This window comes from Manis javanica, chromosome 5 (assembly GCF_040802235.1).
Source record: "Manis javanica isolate MJ-LG chromosome 5, MJ_LKY, whole genome shotgun sequence".
Lineage (NCBI taxonomy): Eukaryota > Metazoa > Chordata > Mammalia > Pholidota > Manidae > Manis > Manis javanica.
Genome location: NC_133160.1, coordinates 102,566,569 through 102,591,076, shown reverse-complemented (window position 1 = coordinate 102,591,076; position 24,508 = coordinate 102,566,569). Strand labels below are relative to the sequence as shown.

General features: G+C 41.3%; 1 protein-coding gene across 6 annotated transcripts in view; it reads left to right on the top strand.

The window, feature by feature from the left end:
• Nucleotides 1–24,508, top strand: part of AFF1 (ALF transcription elongation factor 1) — a 203,901-nt gene that overhangs the window by 171,829 nt on the left and 7,564 nt on the right. For all 6 annotated transcript variants that reach the window (XM_017641131.3, XM_017641143.3, XM_037021130.2 and 3 more), the window contains 11 exons: nucleotides 1,344–1,398; nucleotides 1,522–1,559; nucleotides 3,476–3,632; nucleotides 8,529–9,449; nucleotides 17,529–17,632; nucleotides 18,587–18,830; nucleotides 19,459–19,550; nucleotides 19,921–19,981; nucleotides 22,432–22,568; nucleotides 23,142–23,213; nucleotides 23,648–23,785. In XM_017641131.3, the coding sequence (XP_017496620.3) occupies nucleotides 1,344–1,398; nucleotides 1,522–1,559; nucleotides 3,476–3,632; nucleotides 8,529–9,449; nucleotides 17,529–17,632; nucleotides 18,587–18,830; nucleotides 19,459–19,550; nucleotides 19,921–19,981; nucleotides 22,432–22,568; nucleotides 23,142–23,213; nucleotides 23,648–23,785 (2,019 nt within the window). The remainder of the gene's footprint in view (nucleotides 1–1,343; nucleotides 1,399–1,521; nucleotides 1,560–3,475; nucleotides 3,633–8,528; nucleotides 9,450–17,528; nucleotides 17,633–18,586; nucleotides 18,831–19,458; nucleotides 19,551–19,920; nucleotides 19,982–22,431; nucleotides 22,569–23,141; nucleotides 23,214–23,647; nucleotides 23,786–24,508) is intronic.

Here is a 24,508-nt window from a genome sequence, read left to right as displayed (position 1 = left end):
ATACTGAGGAAGATCTCCATTCCTCAGTAGCTAACAATTTTCATATTTTGTAGAAACTTATCACAAGATTTTTTTTTTTTTAAGTACATTTGTTGGTGAAAATAGTTCCTGGGCAGAATCACAGCATCACATGTCAGCAGTCATTATGAAGGAGCCAAGTTTATCACTTATTTTCATTAGGTAATAAAATGATTTTACCAAGGATTCCCAAAATAATCATGCCTCCTTGCTTCAGGGGCAGGTAATAGGTCTGCAGTAAAATTTGTTGTTCACACTATTGAAGAGGTGTTTTTAGAAATACTGAAGGATTATAACCTATAATACAATTTGCTTTTTGGAACATTGCTAAAACACAAGCAGGAAAAAAAAATTTCCCCCACTTTTGCTTATAACATTTCCTCAAATAGTCATGCTCATAAATTTTTGGGAGAAGCAAGGGGACTGCAATTACTGATTAATTCTTTTGATATTTGGGTATATCCATAGAAGGAGGTGAAGAGGAAGAGATTGGAAAGGGGCTAATATTTGAGTAAACATGTATAGATTGGAAAACATTTGTTTTTAGTTTTCCAGTTGATCATAAGTCAAAATGCCTAGAGGTAAGTATGAACATAATATAACTTTAGGGGAACTTTAGGGAAGTGAACAGAGTTTTTATTTTCACTAGTATGATAGCAGTAAGGTAAAACCTATTTTTTAGACAACAGTATTACTTGTATTTCTACTCTTTCCACTGATTAGTTCCAGCAGACGAGTTTTTTTTTTTGCATGTGAAAAAATAAAGTTGAATATTAATAATGTCCTTTGGACAAAAAATAAGATAACTACACTATTTGGTGACAGTTGGCTTGCTAGCTTTGCATCTTAACTCTACATTTTTTGAAAATTCATGCACAGCACTTTTAAAGTGCTTGGAACTGTTCTAAGCACTTCGTTAAGTATCCAATTTAACTCATGGCTAATCGTTTACTAAAAGAAAATAATTAGAGTATATTGTGTATTTTCTCTTTCTGTCTTTTTGTTTTGCTTGTATGGACCAGGGAACTTCAGTCTCAGGACTGGCAACAAATTCCAGTCTCATATTCTGGTTTTCATGCTCAGAACTTATGAAAGAATCAGTTTTGATATGGTAGGGAGCTTGGTCTAAACTAGTTTCTGTGTTAAAATTGTAAAATTTACATTTCCAGGAAAATAAAGCATTTGATGAATAAATAAAACTTGTAACTACCCCATCCCTCTTTTTTTTTTTATCATTAAGCACATTATTTTCTATTTATGTGCTAAGATTAAGTTATTAGGAATTATTTTAAATTGTACAGTGTCTCTGTCCCTGCCCATTCCAGCATGCTTGAAGATGACCTCCAGCTCAGTGACAGTGAGGACAGTGATGGCGAACAGGTAAGGTCTGTCCACCCCATAATCCCAGGAATCCTTTCAAAATCCATCCAGCATTTCTGAGCTGTATCCTAACATGTTCTCTGTTCTTTCCTGGTCCTCCTTCCCCTTATTGTGAATGCCTAGGCTCCGGAGAAGCCGCCATCCACATCTGCACCTCCAAGGTACCATGCGCAGTTTTCTCCCCATCTATTATACAAAACACTTGCCTTTGTCTATCAAATGGGGAAAATATGCCTTATTTAGTACTTTCATAGCTTCTGCATGGGGAGCAACCTGGAGGATTACAGTTAAAAGGGAGTTACTGTTTAAAATTTCAGAGGCTCCAGCCAGCCATCAAGAGGGGTTAACTCGTAGGAGCGAGAACCCCTTCACCCGCCTACCCTGTCACTTGGGGTGGTTAACATTTTTGAGAGTTTAAAAATAAGCTTAAATTACTTCCATCAGTGTTATGTAACCAGTGTTTGAAAAGTTATGCTGAAGAGCCCATTGTTTTTATGGCAGTGACAGATGTGCTGCTGTTTTTTCAAAAACTATAAAGCTGAATTTTTTTAGAAAATCATTTTCCATAGTGCCTATTTTCTTAGTCATGTGAGTTTCCTACTTATTTCAGCTCCTTTTAAAAATGACCTGTGGTACATTTTTGTTAGTGTGATGGAAAATGGCACTGTTTTCACCTTGTAAACAGTTAGAACTACTTTACAAAATTTGATGCTTTAATTTTTGGATACAGGAACTGTCTGAAGTACCTTTATAATATGTTCCTCTGGTAACTGAATTTTTAATACGCCAGTACCTGCCCTCCATGGAAAGTGTTAAATGTTGCCGTAGCTGTCTGTCTCCCTTGAGATGTGGTCATCCATTCCAACAAACACAGCAGTGAAAAACTTCCTCTGATACAAGTGATGTTACAATTAATGTGGAAGATCATGGAATTACGTGAGGTCTTATGGACTCAGCAGTGCTGCTCATTTATTTATATCCCATTTTCTTCAGTAATTTCTGGTGGCTTATGATGACTCATAAAATATGTCAAATAGCCAACCTTTAAAGTGGAGGAAAGGAAAAACACAAGGTAGGGATAAATTAGAGGCAGGAATAGCATTGGAAGTATATGTCATTCTGATTTTCACTGGCTTAAGCTCTTCAGCTACCAGTGTGAAAAGGATCACAAACTCGAGCATTTTATGAAAGGAAATTATGTCCTAGTGTAATGTGTGTGTTTGTTTTAAAATTATCTCAGCTAGTGATTTTATTATCTAATAATTGAGTTATTCTGTTGGAATATAAAATTTTACTTAAAAACTGATTTAATATTTTAGGTAGATTTGGAAGTTTTCAAGATAACAGTTACTGATTACTGCTTTGGCTAATTCCATCTAGGGCAAGGTTTTAAGATACGCTTTGAAATTCTTAGTGTGTTCAGTACATTTAGTATGTGTTTTCTAACTGACATAGAGTTAATTCCCATTCTTAAAACTTGGAGTGCTTCAAGAACGGCCAATTTTAAATAATTGGTTCTTTAATGGTTAACAAATCTACCCAAGAGTAAATGACTGGATTGTCTTTGAGGCCACTTTCTAAAGGAACACCACTTATATTCAGTAGTCTTTGACTACCAATACAGTTAGTTCACATAAAGAGAGTAGAGAAACATTTCAATGTATTGTCTGTTAGAAATGAACTTGTTTGGGTTATATATAGCAGGGGTCAGCAAACTTAAAGGTGCAGAAAGTAAAAATCTTAGTCTTTATGGGCCATATAGTATATATTGAAATACCCACTATCTAACTTAAATTTTATAGCTTAAAATGGTCTTTAGGAGCAAAATTCAGAGGCTGGCTTCTCTTCCATGTAGTTATCTGGTAAGCTATTTTTAAGAGTTTTTCGCTGAGTCTTGAGCCACTATGGCTCTTTTTCTCAACTGGATGACATGGTAATTTAGTGTAATATTAGTTTCAAGGCCCGTTTTTTTCAAGTAGCAGAAAAATGGGCAGAGAGGGACATAAATAAAGAGGAAAGGGAAAAAAAATCCACCTTCCCTGGTGTCTACAGACTATCTGTTTCGGTTGCTTTGCAGCGCTCCACAGTCGCTTCCAGAAGCAGTGGCCTCAGCACATTCCAGCAGCGCCGAGTCAGAGAGCACCAGTGACTCAGACAGCTCCTCGGACTCGGAGAGTGAGAGCAGCTCAAGTGACAGCGAAGAGAATGAGCCCCCAGAAGTCCCAGCTCCTGAGGTACCGTGGCCCCTCCAGGAGGCAGTTTGACGTGGCAGCAGTGTGTCTGTGGGGCTAGAGTCTCCGGTGGGCCAGCACCCCCCGTGGAGCTGAGGAGGTCGTCCTGTGGGGCAGTTCTTTCCTGTTCCCGTGTTGGGTAGAGCCAGCCGTTTGTTACTTATTTCTAACCAAACATTTGGCAGTATGGTTTGGAAGACAGATCTTCTGTCTTCCGTTTAAAATGATAGGTTCTTCTCTGTTGTTGCTAGGGTTGTTTTGAAGAGCAACCCATTAAGAATGTTTGCACACCATTTTCTTTTCCCTTCTTTTGAAAAAGAAAACTCATTTTTAGTAGGCAGCTGTTTTAATATTAATGAGAACTCTTTGAAATTTCAGGAATGAATGAATTAAGAAAATCGAAAGGAGACAGCCTGATTTAGCAAAGGGCAGGAACGTGAACTAGAAATAAGTCATTAGAGCTTCTATTTTTGAATCACTAAAAACCATGCATTAAATTGATGGTGAGGTGATATAGCCAGAGTAGTTTCTCACTCCCTTTACCCCATGTAAGACAGGAATACTTGTGTTTGCCTGTCATCCACCCTTGGGAGATAGTGTAAAGATAAACATTTGAGACTGAAAATTTCAAGCACTAAATTAATCTAGAGGATTTATGCTATTTTCTGGATTGCTGAACACAAGAGATTTAGTAACAATAAGGTTGCCAAATATCTTCAAAACTTGGAGTAGCAATGTAAAAAGTATGCTGGGGAAGGGTTCTTACTGAAAACAGAAGGCATTTTTGGTGAACTAGACCAGCTGGTGTAGAGAAAATAATTCTGCAAGTTTCAGATGGGAATTCTGGGAAATGAGGCTTTTTGGTTAAAGTGTCCAAGTTTTCATCATTTGTCTACTGTTTAGAAAGTGAAGTAGTTCCACCAGAGCATTAACCACTAACTACATCTGGAGATCATGTAGTGAGACCAGGGCATGGGAGGCTGAGAAAATGGAACATTATTTTTTGTTAGATACAAATGTGTCTGGCACTGAGTAAGTGCTCAATAAATACTTTTTGGAGTGAATAAACATGGATCAACATTAACTGCACTGAAGTTCCTTTCCGATTTTAGAAACTACTGTGTGTTTTCTGGGGCTGTCATCCTTGTGTGATACTAATTCCTGTTGAAATAATTTTTCTATGCCTCAGTGGAAATAATACTGAAAATCCTATACAGACCAACTGTGTGATTGTTCATTGTTTGTATTTACAAAATTTTATGTTTCACCAAATTCAGTAAGAAAAATCTGTATGTTTGGTTACTGATACAAGGAACAGAATTCAATTAAATAGTCATGCAGATTTAGCTAAATAATTAAAACTTGAAAAAACTTAATTGGTGTTTGTATTAATGAGACAGTTATATCTTTTTACTCAAGAGGTTACTGGAATAGATTTAGAAACTCTTGGATGAAAAATTTTCCCATCCTACTTTATTTTTTTAAATCACCTTGCTAGATAGACTCATATTTGGGCATTGTGTTGATGTGCAAATCTAGACTTGGGTACTTTTTATATGTTATGTACTGAGGTTTAACTTTCCGGAGATTTTGTCTTTGTCTAGATTTTATACATTTAATTTCCCCCATAGTACCTAACTACTGTTTTTCCTTTTAAAGTAAATACTTGTGGTATTATTGTAAATCTCCTCCTGTGTTGAGAGTAACATGAATTAGGTAACAGGCCATAGTTACTAGTTTTAACTTTCTCACCCTTTTCTTTATTTTTAGTCTTAGAAATTTGCATCTTATAGCTCCATTTTAAATATGTTTGATAAAGTAGTCCAGTATCTGAAATGTTGCATGTATGCCAGTGGAATTGGTGGTGAAATTGGGGGAAAGCTGCTTTCAGTGTCTGCCTTATAGTGTTAGTCAAAATATAAATCTAATGTTTTCAAAATGTATGGGACACATAGCTTTTTTACTACTTAGTAAAGTTCAGGAAAAAAAAAGATTGTGTTCTTGGTTATTCTGGTTAGTCTGGTTGTTTGGTAGTAAACTACCTTGGTCAAATTACCTACTAAACTCTTGATACTTTTTTGTAAATTTCTTGATTTAACCCTCTATCAATGCTAGAAGCTTGGGAGTTTTCACTTGTAGTGAAGTAGCACCACTATGATTCAAACCCACAGACATTTGACTCTGAAGTTCTTTTTTCCTGCTATACCATGCTATTGCTCTCCTTCCTTCCTTTTCTTTTTCTTGTAAGTTTGGTGTTATATTCCCTTACAACTATAGTGTTTCACTAAAAAAAAGTAGGCATGTTGTAAATAGCTCAAAACATTTTGTTTTAAAATTCTAGTTCATTCTAAAATAAGAACTTTTGCCAATTTGAGAAGCTGAGATGTAAAGAGACATATGGCCAAACATCTATTAAAACACTTAATGAAAATTTATCATGTTTTTCCACTTCCAACGTGCAGTGCAGTGTTTGGTGGCACCAGCCCTGGGAAGCAGGGGGTGCAGGGCGTGAGGAAAGGCAGAGGAGGAAGTGAGAGTTAAGACCTGGATCCTCTTCAGCACTTACACTCATAAAATTCGTTTAAAATTTATTTTTAATTAATCCCTTAAGTAAAAGTTTTGCCCATCTCCAGACAGTATCTGACTTTAAACGACTTCAATCCATTTTACATCTCTATAGTTGGCATACCAGAAGGATTGGTCCTACCCTCTCCCCTTGTCTGGGCACACCAATACAGTTGTACCCTGCATTTGGGCATATGCCTCCCTTCTGGACACATTTAGGGCCACAGTGGAAGAAAATGTGTTTTATTTCTGTAACCAGGACATCCCTTTAGGGACTACTAAATGTATCTTACACTGCTGTGTTTTTTGTGGGGAGGGTATAGGGATGTGGGGGTAGTCCAGGGCGGATGTTACTTATACCAGGAATGATTTTCCTTTTCGGTCCACACATAAATACTCTGCTGTAGTGCATGTTAATGATTGGTACAACTGTAAACATAGGTGGAATGAGATGGATACATAGTTTTCTGAGAAACGGTTGGAAGGGTGTGCTTACCGAGGTGGTTGGCATGTGATACATCACAATGCCTTGTCCCCAGTTAACCACTGGCATTACCACACCCTCAAGTCTTTGTAGGAAATCATGTTTGACAAGTAGGTGTTGTGTGCTAATCTTTTCTCTTAACAGTGCTGTTAGAATATTGGGTATAGGCTCAGATGACCTGTGGCAAAATGCCTGGCATGTAGGAGCACTTTCCTTCTTTCCTCCTTTCCTGCCCTGAAATGCAAATGAAAGCATGGGTATAGAGTTTGATATCCTGAAGGGGGTTGTAAAGGAGATAAGGTATTTTATGAGCAAATGGGGTAGGCAGAGAAAATTCTATAGCACTCTTTCTGGCCAAAGTATGATCCTACCTAGTTCCTGAAAGTTCCTCTTAGTTCTGTTCTGTTGGAGTCACACTAAGCCCAAACTACCTATCTGATCTTTTTATTACCTGACCTTTTCCTGGCCAAAAAACCTTTATATTCTTTCTGCAAACATTGATGTACTAAGTTTGCATGATTTTATAAAGTTGAATTGGGATATTCCACTTGGAACTATTGTTAGCAGTCTTCCTTGTAAAACACCATCCATTTACTGTTGTGATCTTCTTATCCATAATTTAATCAGGTAAATCTCATATGGAACACCTTTCAGTTAACTTGCTAGTGCATTGTTTATATGATTTAGTTATTTGTACAAACCACCTGTCAGAGTGGATCTTCATAAGAGCATGTTACGTGCCAGTAATATACTGCCCTTTAAAAAATATAATCATTGCTTGCTCTATTAGACACTAGTATTTTTCTGTATGGCACAAAATAGGTACAGCAATGCACCTACAGGTATGCCCAGTTAAGTATCTCGTGTACACCGTTGTATGTAAGACATCGTAGTGGAACTTGGAGATACAAACGTCTATGTCATTCTGTTAATAAGATCTAATAGCCTTGTGAGAGAGGTGGTGGGATGCAGCTCTAGTCAGTTAGCAACAAAGATTTAAACACAGTCGACAGGAGAAGCCAGGAATGTCTGTTTGTCGAATCAGTTGCAAAAATAATTAATATGATCTCACTACTTTGAATTGTGTGCTCCGCAGCCTCCCTATGTTTTATAGAAAAAAGGGTGCTATTTCAGACTCGACTGCCTATGACTAGAGACTTAGTGCTTAATTGTTGAAGAATTCAAGTGGGACTAGTATGACCTCACTTGACTCTTTTTACTACAATACAGAATTTGAAAACCAAGATATATGTATGATACATCGAAAACCTTGTCATGTGTAAATTTTTGTAATGTTTTTAAGTAAGTAAAAGAAATTAAACCAAGTCTTGAGGAATGTTATTTTCAATTGAAATGTATGTCCCAAAAAGGATAAAGGATGATACCCATAGGTCATCACTAATGAATTAATTTATTCATTAGTTTTCCTCTGAAAATGCTTGATAAAAGGATTCTTTTAATTCTTCATTTCTCCCAGTTGTATTCTGATAGAATGATTTACAGTCTGGAATGTGTCAAATTTGTCTAAGTTATACTGTAGTTTCCATTAGAACAAACTATGTTACAAAGATTTCTCAGCAGTCATCAATGGTCTTTGTCCATCAATAGCTAATGGTGTACATTGATCAATATATGCTATAGCACAAAAACAAATTGGAAGATTGTTTTGAGAGGTAATGCTATAGAATCTGTCTTATAATTAATTAGAAGAGGCTAGGAAGGACCCGAACTTGTAGGTTTGGAATGATTGTGTCTCCTGGGGACAGCCCTGTATAGTTGGATGACTGACACAAAGGAAGAGTTTGTCATCATCTGTCAGTTAACACTATTCTCCTTTTCCTTGTTTTTAGCCCGAGCCTCCTACAACAAACAAATGGCAGCTGGACAACTGGCTGACCAAAGTCAGCCAGCCAGTGGTGCCCCCAGAGGCCCTGGGGAGCGCAGAGCCCTCGCCTCGGCCGCCCGACAGTAAGGCCAAGGGCGGCAGTGACGGCGCGGAGCGTGCGGAACCCAAAGATCCTCCCGCCAGAAGCTGCAGCAAAGGCCCGCGGGCCCCTCCCGAAGGTCCCCACGCGGGCAAGAGAAGCTGCCAGAAGTCCCCCGCCCAGCAAGAGCCCCTGCAGAGGCAAACTGTTGGAACCAAACAACCCAAAAAACCCGCCAAGGCCTCTGTGCAGGCAGATTCTCGGGCCAGCGTGCAGGTGGAAAGTGAATCGGGACTTCCCTACGGCTGCAAAGACCAGCCTTCCAAAGACAAGCCCAAGGTGAAGACGAAAGGGCGACCGCGAGCTGGAGAAGGCGGGGAGCCGCCGGCAGCAGCGCCTGCGCGCGGTGATCGGCGGAAGCACAGGAGCGGCCCGGCCGCCAAGGCGCTTGGGGGCGCTGAGCCCACGAAGGATGATGCAGAGGCCCGGATCCCTGAGCACTTGGCCCTTGTCCCGCTGACTCAGAGCCAGGGCCCCACTCAGGGTGGTGGCGGCGGCAGGACCGGTGGCTGCCGCCGGGCCGTGGTGCTGCACGAGGACCGCCGGAAGGACAAAGCCCCCGTGCCGGCGAGAGACACCCGGCTGCGCTCCCCACTCAGGGATGCCCCGCTGCCGCAGATCCTGATGGTGAAGATCACCCTGGACCTCCTGGCACGGGTTCCCCAGGTGCCTGGGAAGGGGGACCGCCAGAAGAAGCCCGAGGACAAACAGCCGCTGGCAGGGAAGAAGCTCGACTCGGAGAAGAGGAGCTCGGACCACTCCGGCAAGTCGGCCCGAAAGAGAAAGGTGGGTGCAGACGCTGGCATGCGCCCCGCGCAGTGAGCCTGCTGCGGACGTGCGCCACCCTGGCCGGGAGGAGAGCCTTGAGTTGTCTTAGAAGGGGCTGGGCACCTTTTGCCGCCGTCGCTCCTGTCCTAGTCCCTCCTCCGCTGTGGACCCGCGTGCTCCCGCTCTGCAGATAAGGCCCCAAGGCGGGCCAGGATTCCTGCCGTCTTGCTGGTTGGGAAAGAGATGAGGCAGTCATGGAAAACGGTATCTTGTTTTAAGATAACCTTGGTTTTTACCACTGGGCCCATTAGGGTTTGCCCCCAAAATTAAAACTTTAAGTGAATTGAAATGTTCATTAGTATTCTGAGTTACTGAGAAAACTGCTGTATACTAACTTTTATTCCTCTACTGCCATCTTTTTAATACTGTTGTTACATGCATATTTTAAATTATGGCTGCCAATAAATACATCATTAATTTAAAACCACCAGACTTAGAATTTGGGACCTCCATTTAATGATTTTCGTTAGTAAGCAGAACATTCTAAAAAAAGTTACAGTAGTAAACATACCATTAGGATATCTTGTTGAGTAATATAGGCTAATATGGTATATTGTGAAGCATTTGAAAATCGGTCATTTTGTTTATCACAGTTTTCCAAGTTTCACTTGACGAATGAACATAGTAAAAAAGAAAAAAGCTTACATTACTTAAGACCCTTAATTGCTTGGACGTGCTACTATTTTGGACATCTTCCCTCCTCTGTTCTGAATCATCCAGTTCTTGCTGAATCTTAGGCTGTTTTATCATGATGAAAGATCAGTGAGTTTTCCCCCAGTGGTGTTCCCAGGCTAGCCTGCCCAAGATGCAGAGTAAAAGGCATCAAAAGGGCAAGCTCTCTCCTGCTGAGGAGGAATTAACATTTTGGCACTCTCATAAGTACACAAAAAACTTCTTACTCAGTTGTAGAAGTTGAGCTAAGAATAACGAAGGACAGAGAGATCATGAAGCCTGCTGTCATGTCTGTGATTCGACTGATTACTCCACTTGGTTAAAAATACAACATGACTTTACCAAATAGTAAAGGGTGACTTTTTCTTCCAGAACCTTGTCCAGTGAGACCCAAGGGTATGTACTGACACTTTAACTGCATCCAGTGAGTTGAGTGGGGTGGGATCAAATGCTATTTAGTGGTGCAGTTTCTGCTAGAAGAAGAGGGCATATTCTCGGGTCAGATAATTTTTAAAACAGGATATGTGGGGGAGTTTTAGTTAAAGCTGTAAAACTTCATGGAGAAGATTGTGAAGGGACCTGGCCAGGAAAAAAGTACCTGCATCTGATAATCCTGAGAAAACTCCAGGAATACACTCATTACGTCCTCCTCCCCTCTCCTCTAGGGATCTGTCACTATTCCCCAGCTACCACAGTCTCCAGTGCTAACCCTCTGCACTGGCTGGAGTGGGGAGATGCAGTAGCTTCTAAAATACTTACTTACTAGGTGGGAATGTTAGAAATGGGAGGCTCCCCAGACAGTTCTTAGCTCCATCCATACTTCAGTGCAAAGCTAGAGGCATTGCTTGCAGCTCCAGAAAGAGAAACTCAGCTTTCCCTGTTAAGTATTTGAACTCTGCCCTCTGAAAGCCATTCCCAGCCTGTGCCTCAGCTCCATGAGAACAGCTCAGTTATCTTCCTGGTTAGAGGATGGAGACATGACGACCCCCCTTGTCTTAGTTAAGTGCATGCTTTTTTAAATCTCTGGCAAGCAGCTGAGAGATCTGCCTCTGGGAACAGTCTGCCTCTCTGCCATGGTACTGACAGGATCAGGGTCTGAATCAGTGGTTTCAAACTCTGGCTGCACATTCCAGTCATTTGGAGAACCTTTAGTTCTGAAGACAGGGTTTGCACCCGTTCCGCCTTTCCCCTCCATTGGTGTTTTTAAAGCTTTAAAGCCTCAGGGACTCCTAATCAGGGCTGGGAACCACTGGAGCAAAGCCTTACTATGGGGCTAAGATTGCACAAAGGCAATTCTTTGGATCAAGAAATTCCTGCAGTGTGCTGTGTTTAGACATGGATCTAGGCAACCAGGAATTCCATGCCTGAAGTAGTTAGCAACATTACTTAGAAGCTTTCAGATAAATAAATATAAAAACCAGCCAACTGTGTACTTTATGATGGGAGAATCGCGGTCATTTGGTTTTACTTGCTGCTGGATTCCAGGTATTGTTAATGCTGCACATGTTGACCTCCGATCCTTGCTTATGCAGGGTGGGTCTCCCCTTTGCCGTCAGGACCCTGATGCCCACCGCTCAGGGCATTGGGGCCCTGGCCTCAGGAAGGGCACAGCTGCTATGGGCAACCCAGCTCGTGGCTCACGTCTGCCTTGGCTCAATACATCTCCTTTCTCAGCTTGAGCACTTTTCCCCCACTGGCTACTGAAGACTTGCTCATTTTCTTCATTTTAAGTTTGCGCACTAGGAAAAACTCTGAGGATGTAGTAAGAGCAGTTGAAGAATATGCCTGTGCCTTCACATTAGTGGGGTTTAGTGTTTTTATTTAAAGGCCCTGCAGCATTTTCCCTCTCCTGGTGCAAAATCTAGCAAATATTCTCAGAGGGTTAACAGATCCTTGAAGCCATTTTAGGCGTAAAAATGTGAGAAGATGATCGAAAAGAGTCAGTGTTGGTGATGAGAGCTGTGATGACGCCATCAGATATGGTGCCTATAGAAATGTATGGGGTGGGTAAGGAACAATGGAGAAAATTGTCAGGGTAAATAGGCCTAAACTCTCATAGTGCTCCCTACATAAACTACAGAATTTCATCAAACTGATTGTAGTTTAAACTTTTAAAACAACTTATATTTTCTTTTATATAATTTGTAAACCAAGCTTATGTTTCCCAAATTTGGAAGAAAAACTGAAGCTGAGAAGCATAGTTGCATCTGACAGTACTCTAACATTCATGGAGCTCCTGTGTGAGCTGAGCATGGCACTAGGCACTTTGTAGGTCAGATCTTGTTTAATTCCACTATTCTATAGATCACCCTTCTAATAGAATGTCAGACTGTCTTGACAGTCATGTAGCCAAATAACTGAACTTCCAGGTACACTCGAGTCTTTTCCTTTTCCCAAGTAATTGCTTTATTAAGAAGCTTTGACATTTTCTGAGACAAATTTCAGTGCTGTCATTTGTGTTTTGGGGAATGAGGAAGGGAGGGTACAGGATGTGGTAAGAAAGCGCATCATTCATTGCTTGATGGTGGTTCAGTCCTTAACTTCAATGCAAGATCTGACTGTCTTCTTGGATTGTTTCTCTAGACCAACATTCCCAGTTATCCTTCAAAATCAAGGGTTTGAAAAGTCATCCCTTATAATTTCCTCTGAAACCACTTACATTTAATGCCTTCATGCCTGTTAGTTATCCTGAGAAGTGCATTGTAACCGTATGCATGTGGTAGGTAGGGTTGTTGGGAGCCGTTCTAATGCCTGTGTATTCCATCACCAAAAGGAAGGAAAGGTGGATAAATGTTGCCTTTTCTGTAGTCTTTTCCCTGCATACCTTCCTTACCTGGCAGTGACTATCACTTGTATGCTCACGAAGTTCTGGCCCTCATTCTTGGTGCAAACTTGGACTTGGAGTCCACTGTGTCATCTTATTGAACCTCCTGCAGAGGCAAACCCCAGAAAAAGCACCTGAATTTCCTAAAAGGCTGCTTCTCCACTTTTCCTGTGCTCTGTGTGCTCCTAAGCTTACTTGCTTCCCTGTGGGAGATGATAGTCTTAGAATTCGAGTGTTGAGATCTGTGACTGTTTCAGCCACTCCCTTTAGAGACGAGATCCAGACAGGTTTTAACACCGTTTGGCTGCTTAGCAAAAGTAGCCAGATTCCTGTGTCCAGATTCCTCCCAATCTAGTGTTTTTTCTTCTCTTAAACACCTGTTTTTTTGTTTGTTTTTTGTTTTTTATTTTATTTTATTTATATATATAAAGATATCATAAATATGCATTCCTATGAAGGTTTCACAAGAAAAACAATGTGGTTGTTGCATTCACCCATATTATCGAGTCCCCCTCCCCCCCATACCCCATTGAAGTCACTGTCCATCAGTGTAGTAATATGCTGCAGACTCACTACTTGTCTTCTCTTTAACACCTGTTTTTTTGTGCACAAGTATCTAGTGGAGGATTCTTGGAGAGAGGCACAAGGTCATAGTTCAAGATCAGCACACTGCTGCCTTTGGCAGTCCCGATGCCATCCCTCCACTGCCCCTTACCTGCCAGCCCGGTGCTTCCCAGTCTTCCACTTGAGTTTCCCACGCAGGTGCCTCTCTTCTCTCCCCCTCAAAGGCAAGCTCCTGCCAAACTCACAAAGTTGTCTCTTTGGACTACTCATTTAGAAACTCTGTGGTCTAAAATGAGTGTTAGTTCAAAACCAGCTGCCTTCATTTTCCCTCTGCTACTTGCAGGTACCTGGGTGCTGAGCCAGTTGTTGGCGCAGACAAGAGACTGCCCTGGAGGCGTGTGCTCTTCCAGAGACCAGCCTGGCCCAGCACAGTCCGTCTCTCCCTCCTGTGGTCTCCATTCCTGCCCTTCTGCTGCACTCTGTAGGTGAAGCAGCATTTGGCAGATAATCCTTGGCTGCCTGACCCGAGTGGTTCCGAGAGGCAAACAGGTGTTAGGGCCCAGTCAGCAGCCAGCAGCCTCCTCAGAACCCAGACTTCAGACAGGTCTCTCTGAAGTGAGGGTTGATCTGTGGATGAACCACAGGACCAAAGGAGACTTCTTTTTTCTCTCGAAGAGAGGATACATCACTCTTGTGTCCTGTTCAAATGAATCCTCGACCCAGAGAAGTCTCAAGAACTGCTTGCCCTCCTGTTTTTCCAGTCTTGGAATTGGAGCCTGCATTTCTGCCACCCTGTTTCATGTCTCCCCCTTTCATGCCCCTTTCTTAAATCCATCCACTTAGAGCTACAGTGAGGTTCTGCTTCCAGGGGTCCCAGCTGTGCCCCTCAGCTGCTAAATGTAATTTCCATGCCAGTTGACAAATACTGAGTGCCTTCTCTGGGGAAGCCTCTGTGACTGTTGTAAACAGAGGATGACAGGGCTCCAAGGGCAGAGCGTACAAAAATACTAACCTCAGACATGCAGGCTTCAGCTCAGGCAAGTGAACAAAATCAACAGGAGGGGAATTTTCCTGTATTTGCCTTAATGGCTTACTTGCTACTAGCTTCCAGAATATTACCAGTTTCTAAGTTGCTGCATGTCCATATATGATAAGCGTATTATTGTATAGTATAGTAAATGCCAGCATAGTTGTTAAATGCTATTGTAGAAGTTCATGTTTGGTATTTTGTTTTTGGCTGTTCTCTTGAGTCACTGATTGGCGCAAGGCAGGCTTCCAACCAGTTGTGAGGATTGACTCCCCGAGTCTCCTTTTCCTGTGCAGTGTGTAAGGCCTGCTGCTTTGGTTTATAGCCATAACATGTCCTAAGCAGCACAAAGATGTACAAGCAAAAATTAAGTTCCCGTTTCACTTGTGATTGTTGTTTTCTTTACAAAGTAACCTTGTGGATGGTTTATGCTTAGTTTTGCTTTGGGGATTTACCCTGTGTGTCATTAACTGCCTGGAAAAGCCTTCCATTGGAAAGAGTGTGCATTACTAACCACCTTATGGACAAGGTAACCCCTGTCTGGGTGTTGCAGCAGATCCTGTTGAATTTTCCCCAAGATCTGTTCCCAGCTTGCTTTGCTTGCTTAGGCCAGTTTTATGGCCTTTAATCCTCAAGAGATTGACTGGGCCCACTGGTGGCGCCTCTTGAGCACAGTAGGCTCTTAGGTGACGGGGGTTCCCCCAGTATCAGGGTTCCATTTTAAACTCAGTCGTTTTACTTCCTTCTCTTTGCTCTGCCAATGTTGACTCTCTCTCAAGGGTTATATTTATGAGTGGTTGCATGGAGGTGTCTGCCCTGTGTAAACCCCAGCAGGCCTCTTCTGGCATGTGCCAGGGCCGGTCAGTTCTCCGGATTGCCACATGAAAACTAGCCGGTGACAGTTCCAGTTGCGGCTCAGCTGTGCCTTTAGGGTGTGCTTATGTGTGTCACGTTCTCTCCTTACTAGGTCTCTCCAGGTACCTTTTCTCCACTCTTATGTAATGAATGAATATATTTCTCAGCAACTGACTTGTTTTTATCTTTTCTAACCTGTACCTTTTATAATTCCTTCTTTGCATTGACTAATTGAAAGTTCAGGGCCCAGTTTCTAGATGTCCACTAGAAAACTGTAGCAGTGCTGTCAGCAGAACTATGTGAGCCACCTATGTACTTTAGAATAAAAACACCAAAATGGGGAAACACGCAGTAAAAAAACATTTTAATGATTGCATTAAATGCAATATATCTAAAATACTGCCTCAACATTTGATCAGTATGAAAATTATTCATTGCCCTTTTTTTGCAATAAATCTTTGAAGTCACTTGTCAACTTGAGACTATCCATGTCCAAATGCTCCCTGATACATGGCTGTCAGGAGTGTGCAGGGCATATATGCAGAGTCTGTCTCACGAGGGGACAAGCCTTCCTTTGGGCTTAATTTCTCTTTACCACCCATATTTTCCCTTCTTAATAGTCTCATTTTTACACACACCAAGAGGTTAAAAACATGTTTTTATAAGCCACCTTGAATGATCCATCTTGAGACAAGGAATAAAATGTTTTTCCAAAGGGGTTAGGCAGGGCTGACAGGAGGAACACACTCAGGCACCTTTGCAAAAGGAAGGATGGTTTTTTTCTCTTGCACCCCCACCCCTTCCCTTGAGCAGGACTAGGTGCTTATTAGCATCTGGGCAGAGCTGGAGCCTACACATCTTACTCATTTTTCTTGGGGAAATTCAGGGAATGAGGGAGACACAGTGGTGAAAACTGGAGCCTTCCACAGTCAGTTAATTGGAAGAAAGTGTTTTTCCTTCAAGCTTTAAGAAAGGATTCAGGTTTTTTAGGGCTTGTCCTAGATTGACTCGTGTCCCAGATTTCTCTGTGGGTGAACTGGCAGTTGGAGGAGTTTAGTTCTAAATGCACATCAGGATTAATGGAGGGATCCCTGCGATGGCCTCCCCGTCACCTGCTGTTTGGTGCAGTTCCCTCTGCCCCAGCCAGTGGCGTGCCGACCACCTGATGTTGAGTCGCCAGTCACACTGTTTTTTAATCTTGTTCCACAAGGTGACAAGTGAGCACAAGGACATGGAAAAGACTTTGCCATGAAGAATTCTTTCTGATAATGATTTTGTATATTTATCTTGCACTTTAGTTGGTATGAACAGATGACTTTGATACATGAAACTCCTAGAGAGTTAAAAATCCCTTCTCACTCAAGTCACATTTACAATCCTTCATTTCCTTCAAATTTTTTGAAAAATAAAAATGTGTCTCCATATATGTAGAGAGAGCCATAAAGACACTTTTTAAAAGAAAGCTATTGCTAAGAGGAGGAGGAGAAGAGTCCCAAAGCGATGGTTCTTACTTCATTCTCTGCCTTCCTAGCCCTCCGCCCCTCCGTCTGTAAGACATACTGGCAGGGAGCTTTGTAGCCTTTTCCTTTTTCAACAGTATACTTTTCATTAGAAGAAAAGTGGGCTTTAAGTACTCCACTCCCAATTTTATACAAACAATAAATCAGTGGGTGTAAGTGGATGTTCTTTTAGAAGGAGAGGAGCCTTCCTCATAGAATCACTGGTTGGCACTGGACGTTGTGTGCACATGCACCACTGATTCCGTTGTATTTGGAAAGACACCAGTGATGTGCTGAAGACTGTTTAATATTCTCATTGTCAGCTAGAACTTAGACATCCTTCCCTTCCTGGTATGAAGACTACTCATTCCTAGAGCAAAAATCTGTCGCAATATAAATTGTAGCAAATCTTGATTCTCTGCTAAAGGCCCTCCACCCCCACCCCCACACAGTGTAACTACCTATACACAAGGTTGCTGTGTGTACAAGTGTCTCCACGAATCTAGTAACTCATACTGCCTTTGCTGTGTATTTTGTTCTATTTTGTCTGTACAGTTATGCTTGTAACAGTTTATTTTGTTATACTGCAATAATAGGGTGAAGCAGAAAGAGACCATGATAGCAAGAAAGTCAGATTGGAGAAAGAAACCAAATCACAGTCGTCATCTTCATCCTCCCACAAAGAATCTACTAAAATAAAGTGAGTACAGAGATGAGGAACAGCTAGAAAGGTGATTGAGTACTCTCGGGTCTCAACATGGCAAAAGCTTTTTGCTTCTGCTGTAGATTGAGTGATTAATAAACTCATTCTGGCTGATTTGGACAATGAGTTTGCTTCATGTTGCTTTCATCCATGAGGACCCTATAGGAAATTAACAACTCACTTGGCAGCAAACCTGGGTTCATCAAAAGTATCTTAACAATGACAGATGTCCTAAACATCTGGAAGTAATGTTTTTCTAAAGGAATTTTTACATAAAAATAAGGTCCTATTATTATCCCTACTTTACAGAATTGGAAACAGGCACATAGAGAAAAAATGACTTGTCCAAAGTCACACCACAATTCTTGGCAGATGAAGCCAGCATTTGAACTCTTTTTGTAAGAGATGAGAAAGAATCCACAGGGGTGCTCACTGTATCTGTCACTTGGAAGTGGGATGGGGGAGTCAGGAGACAGGTAGTTCCAGGGAGGTGTGAATATATAAAGGAACTGTTATTCACTCTGACTTATGCAAGAAATCTTTGCACAAAATGACTTGGCAAAAATAAGTATATAGTGCCACCATGTAGGAGCCAACAGAGATTGGAGAGAAGAGATCAAAGAGAAGGTGGTAGCTGGCCTGGCCTGCTTATCAGAGAAGGGTACAGGCTGGGGAGCAGCAAATACAGACCTACTTGGTCAGGGAACATTAGGACCGCTGGCAGATTCTGCAAGCCTGGTGACAGATTGTACAACTTCATTTACTTATAGATAGGGCTAGGTTTTTCAAAGGCATCGAAAAGACCCTGAAGTTTGGCATTTGTACAAAAATGGGTTACATGCTCTGTGATTTCTTAATCTTTTGTGTCAACAGCCATTTTGCCCTTATAACTAAACAACAGTTTTGTGGTTCATGTTCTGCCTTAACTTAGTTCTGCATATTTGATTCCAGAGCACCCAGGCCCTCCTCTGAGTCTTCCAAGAAGGAAATGCTTCCCCCACCGCTTGTGTCCTCCTCCTCCTCCTCCCAGAAGCCAGTGAAGCCTGCACAAAAGAGGCCAAGGCGGGAAGCAGACCCCTGTGTCCAGGACCCTCCCAAAAGTGCCAGTAATATCAAGGGCAGCCATAAAGACTCTTCTGTCCCCAAGCACAGAAAAGCAGAGGGGAAAGGCTCTGGAGGCCCCACGGAACCCGGAGTGAGCAGGGGCTGAGGGTTTGGGGTAGGGGGCTAGCGGGACCTCAGGTGGAGCATCTTGGCGCATCTTTGTTTAAATTCCCAAATAAATTCAGAGCTCTTCCTCATTAAGGCAGGAGTTATTTGTGTTTAAAGCTCTACTCTTTAAAGAGACAGTAAGAGGTAGTTAAGAATAAATGAAAATTCAGGTATCACAAAGTGGTTCAGAGGTGAATGATTTTCTATCAGCTGTTTTGCAATAAAATGTGCTTCTTAGTTTGGATGTTTGCACTCAAATACTGCATTTTTGGTTATACTGGGAAAAAATTAGTCCACTTTCTCAAGTACAAGTCCCTCTCTTCCTCTTAACCTGGTTGTGTGTGTGTGTGTTGACCAAGGGAAATGTTACACCGGCCCTATTGATTATCTGTTCTCTTGGACAGTCTTGTATCTTTCTGGGACCCCCATCCAGTCAGAGCCTACAGTTTGAGTTGGGGTTAGCTGGAAAAGTGCTTCCCCAAGCCGAATTGTACAGTGTTTGATTTCCTCATTGTTAAACTACTATTTTGGGCTCATTTAGAGGGATGGTACATTTAGGTCAGTGGTCTTAAATGTTAGAGTGTGATCTGTACAATGATTTTTTTTTAAAGGGATCTTCTGGAGATACTGCAAATCCTTTTCCAGTGCCTTCTTTGCCAAATGGTACCTCCAAACCAGGGAAGCCTCAAGTGAAGTCTGACAAGTGAGACCAGATACTGCCGCCACACCCCCTCTTTCCCTCCTCTTTCCTCTTTCCCCCCTTCCCCCCTCTCCCCCCTCTTTCCCCACTCTTTCCCCCCCTCTTTCCCTCTTCTTCCCCCCTTCCCCCTTTCCCTCCTCTTTCCCCCCTCTTCCCCCTTCCCCCCCTTTCCCCCCTTTCCTTCCTCTTTCCCCCCTCTTTCCTCCCTTTCCCTCTTTCCCCCCTCTTCCCCTTCCCCCCCTTTCTCCCTCTTTCCCTCCTCTTTCCCCCCCTCTTACCCTCCCTCCCCTTTCTCGGCCTCTTAAGTCATCTGGCCCCAGTCTAGTCATTTTAGGTTCCTATGACCCACCTCTGACCTTTTCTTCTCTTTCAGACAGCAAGCGGATTTTCACATGAAGGAGGCCAAAAAGTTGAAGTGCAAAGCAGAGTTAATGGTCAGTCTTGGCTATTTATCTCTTTGGTTGGAATGTCATCTGATAACACATTTGTGGTCTCATCGTACCATGTCCATGGCACTAAACATGGAGGAGTGGCAGGAGGGAGGGGAGTGGGGGACCTGACACTGGCCACATCGCCAGCAGGATCTTTGTGGGGGGTTAGGGGTTCTTAATGAAATTACTTTCTTTGACTCCATTAATTCAGGCTAAGTATGGGCAAATATACAGTGTGCCTTATCACAGGTTTTATATCTTAAATGAATGAAAGTTGATCTACCTGGTAGTGTTTTATTTAATATGTGAGTGCCTCCATGTCCACTGAATCTATTCTTTGGTTGTGAAAAACAAGTTCCGCTATGGAAAGCCTATCAGTTTGTGTTCACCCAAAAACATCTGGAAAGGTGAGGGAGCCTGTTTGCTTTGCAAAATTATCATAAAGCCCTGGAGAGAGTAATCTGAGGGAAAAGTACACCAATGCCATTAGATGAAATTTTAAGATGAAGGTAATGATTGCACTGTTGAACATGCTTCAAAAAAGAGAGAACTCTCTACCTGAAGGCTGTTGGAGTTAGTGGAAGGTGGTGGTTTTGTTGTTAATTGCATACATAAATTTAAAATGCTTTTACTTCTCTGTTGCAATATACTTTAGATGATGTCTGCCCTTTGTCATATTTAAAAATCTAAGACTCTGGGATTTTTACTTACTTAATGTTTTCCCAAACTCAAACCCCTGTGATTACCATATACGGAGCTTTGGAGTGTGTGGTTAGGTTTGCCTGTAGGAGAGTAAAGGCATCCTCGCTGCTTCGTGGACAGAGGCCCTGGGGTTGGGCGTCAGACCTGTCCTTGGCGGCAGTTAGGGCCCTGGCTGGGACTTTAATCAGCCAGACAGCTAGAATTTTGTTCTGCATTGGATTCTTCCAGCACCAGAGTCCCTCATTCAAATGGGTAAGAGCAGTACTCCAGGGAACTTTGTTTTTGTTTTGCCTGTGGTCTGTACATGAGAACATCTTCTCCCTCCCTAAGCTGATCATATACCAGGGTGTGCCCTGGACAGTCCTGATTTATGCTTCTCACTTTAATAAATAATATTTCGGTCTGAAAATAGGCCAGTTAGGACAAACAGCTGAATGGCTAGCCTCTTCATAATATGCTCCTTTAACTGCTCAATGTCTCAAAGATGCCCAGTTTGCCTTCCAAATAGTTAAGTGCACAATTGAATATAGAGAAGTATATTCATCTCTACATTGCACTCATTGGGAGGGAAATTAGAACTCTACACCTTTAGCATTGTCTCAGGCGACAGTTATCCCATGAATGTTTTCATTATTAGCTTTACAAAATCCTTAATTCAAAGAAGTGAATACTGCCTAATTGATTCTAGAGTTTCTTTGATTATACCTTCAGACCAATATAAATTTTAGAAATACCATGAGGTGGTATAGAGTAAGTTAATTTGAAGAGTTAAATTCCCACCAGTGAAGCAAACCAGTAAGTTCCTATACAGCTGATTGACTGGGGCATGCAAATTTGCGTCTTTATTTTTCTGTCACTTAATTTTCTGAGCCTGGGTTCCTAGAAAAAAATATTTTAAGATCAGGTTATTTTTAAAAATTAAAATGAGTAGCCCTAAACCATCTTTCTTTGCTAATGTCACCATGCCTTTGTAATCCTCAGGTATCTTTACTGTTTTCATTCTTTTTGAACATAACAAATTGAAAGCATAGCAGAAGCTATAAACTTGGAAACAATGTGTTAATCAGTTGCTCTTACACCATGTATATATACAAGTGCAGAGAATGACTAGAGGTGCTCCTCAGTCTTGAGTGAGTTGGTCACGTTCCACTAAGTGAGGACGTTAAGTGACAGAGTGTGTGTCCAGGTTCAAGTGACCATTGATACTGGATTTCATTTGTATTTCTGCATTCCCTTTAAGAGACTCTGAAGTTTTATCCCTGTTGGCCCAGAGGATAGCCTTGTTCACGTAACCCAGACTTCCAAAGGAGATCAGATAACCTGCTTAGCTCTAGAAGACGTACAATGATTATTATTCGACCTAATAGCTAGGATGTTCATAAACCATGTTTTCTACTTAATTATAAGACAAACCTCAATACATACAAAGACACTTGTGTGTATATTACAGGGAAATTGTGTAATGTGTAATTGCACACTAATAACAAGGGAGATGTGTACTTACTGCCTTAGTTTGAATATGTTCTTCCACAAGGTTTTGAGAGAATGGTCTTAATGCAAGACTCTCTTACTGAATTTTTCCTAAAGGAAGATTTTCAGTAGGTCAGAACCTATAGGCTTAGGTTATTTTGAGTTCATTTGTTTCACACTTTGCTCTAGCCATAATTAAACGAAGACAGTGAAGAGAATCATGGGTGAGAAACAGAATGGAAGTCTGTCTTAGGTCTAACAATAACCATGTTCTTCTACAGCCAGACAAGATTGGGAAGGCTTTTAAGTACTTGGAAGCTGCCTTGTCCTTTATTGAGTGTGGGATTGCCATGGAGTCAGAAAGCCCGGCGTCAAAGTCGGCTTACTCTGTGTACTCAGAAACTGTAGACCTCATTAAGTAAGTGCCAAGTCATCTTGCCATCCTCTTAAGAACTTCTCTTTCCTTGCCTTTATTGTTTTAATCCATTTGAACCCTAGTATGAACAGCTTAATACAGGGGAGCCTTTAAAATGTCACTGATACTGGAGCTTTTTTTGGCCCGATTTTAAAGTTGTTTTCTAGATAAAGTAGAAGGAGACTGGGTCCAGGTACTCCATGCTGCCAGGTGCACTGTGAAATGCCAAACCTGTCAGAGAGAGTTGGTGTTTCCTGTTCAGCTTGCTTATCAGATGCTCCCGTCTCAGTTTAAAGTCCCTTCTTTATTATCTGCATTTCAACAGGGGACCTGGTAAGGACACAAGTCTACTTGGTTCAAAAAGGTGGATGGGCCAGAGAAGAGCCAGGTGCTTGCCTAGTTTTCTGAATGGCCTGAATTGTTGCTCTAAAGCTTCAATTTTTCCTGCACTGTTTTCATGTCTTTACATCTTCAGGAAAAATCAATATAAAACTGAGACAAACGTAATTAGGTGTCCTGTGTTTGGGAATTTCTGACTGAATTTGTTTAATCTGACATTATTATATTTCCTTATAGATTTGTAATGTCATTAAAATCCTTCTCAGACGCCACAACACCAACACAAGAGAAAATATTTGCTGTCTTATGGTATGTACTTTGTCTAAATAATGTTGCATATTTTGCATATTTTGCTGTTACAAAAAAGTTTTGAAATGTGTTTTCTTAACGTGAAAAGTATAATAAGGCAAAACAATACCAGAAAGTAGGATATGTGGTCAGGAGGTTAATCCCACTGATAATTATTATGAAGTGACATCTGCCATTTTACTGATGAATCAATAAATGCTTTGGACTTGTGACTTACATTATACCCTTGAATGTTTGTGTTTTTGCCCACCAGTATTTACTTTTGGTGATAGTGTAAATAAATGCAGTAAGATTCTTAAGGTATTCTGCCTTATGTAGATGAGGGAAACCCAGTGTGTCCGTTAGGGTGTAAAAGGTCCAGTGGCTGTCTTTGTAGTACTGAGCCTCATGTTTGCAAGGTAATGCTTCATTTTAACTTCTGTTTGTGTTCATAGCATGCGTTGCCAGTCCATTTTGAACATGGCGATGTTTCGTTGTAAAAAAGATAAAGCAATAAAGTATTCTCGTACTCTTAGCGAACACTTCAAGATTTCTTCCAAAGCTGCCCAGGCACCTTCTCCATGCATTGCAAGGTAATGATAAGTCTGACTTAAATAATTTCCTAATTGAGTTATTTCTTTATTTACCTCTTGCTTTTGCAACCATTAGTATATACACATTGGTTCTGGCTTTTCAAAAATTGTGAACATCTATGCACTGATTTTCTCCTTAAACTTAAATCATTAGCATATTTCTACCTTTTTGAGGAATAGTTATAAATCAAGGTGTTTACTGATTGGGTAACATACAAAGATAATTATAAAGAATATAGGGTCAAAATTCTAGAGCTTGGGGATCTTTAGATATGCCTGACAAGACAAAGTCCATTCTCTCTGTGCATGTCATGTCGTCTTGGCATTTCAGTAAACAAGAACTTTCCAGAACCATGTGCCCTCCACCTTCTCTAGGGTCCATAACAGTGCTATTACAGGGTGAAAACAATTATCTCTAGCTTAGTTTTTCCCCCAGTCTGTGAACTGAAGTTGCTCATCTAAACCATAAGATACTGAAAAACTATTCTTGTGCACATGTATTTACGATAAAGATAGAATTTTCTTCCTTGTAGTTCTTTTTAGTTTTTTAACTTGATCATACTCTTTGAAAAGCTACCAGTTCTGATAGATTGTACTATTTTAAGAGTATCATCTCAAAGATTGACCCATTTACAGCACATTCTAAAGAAGAGATTCCCATATGGCCTTTCTTTAAAAAATAAAGTCCTGGTTGAGAAGTAACTTCTTATTCTGAAAGTTTTC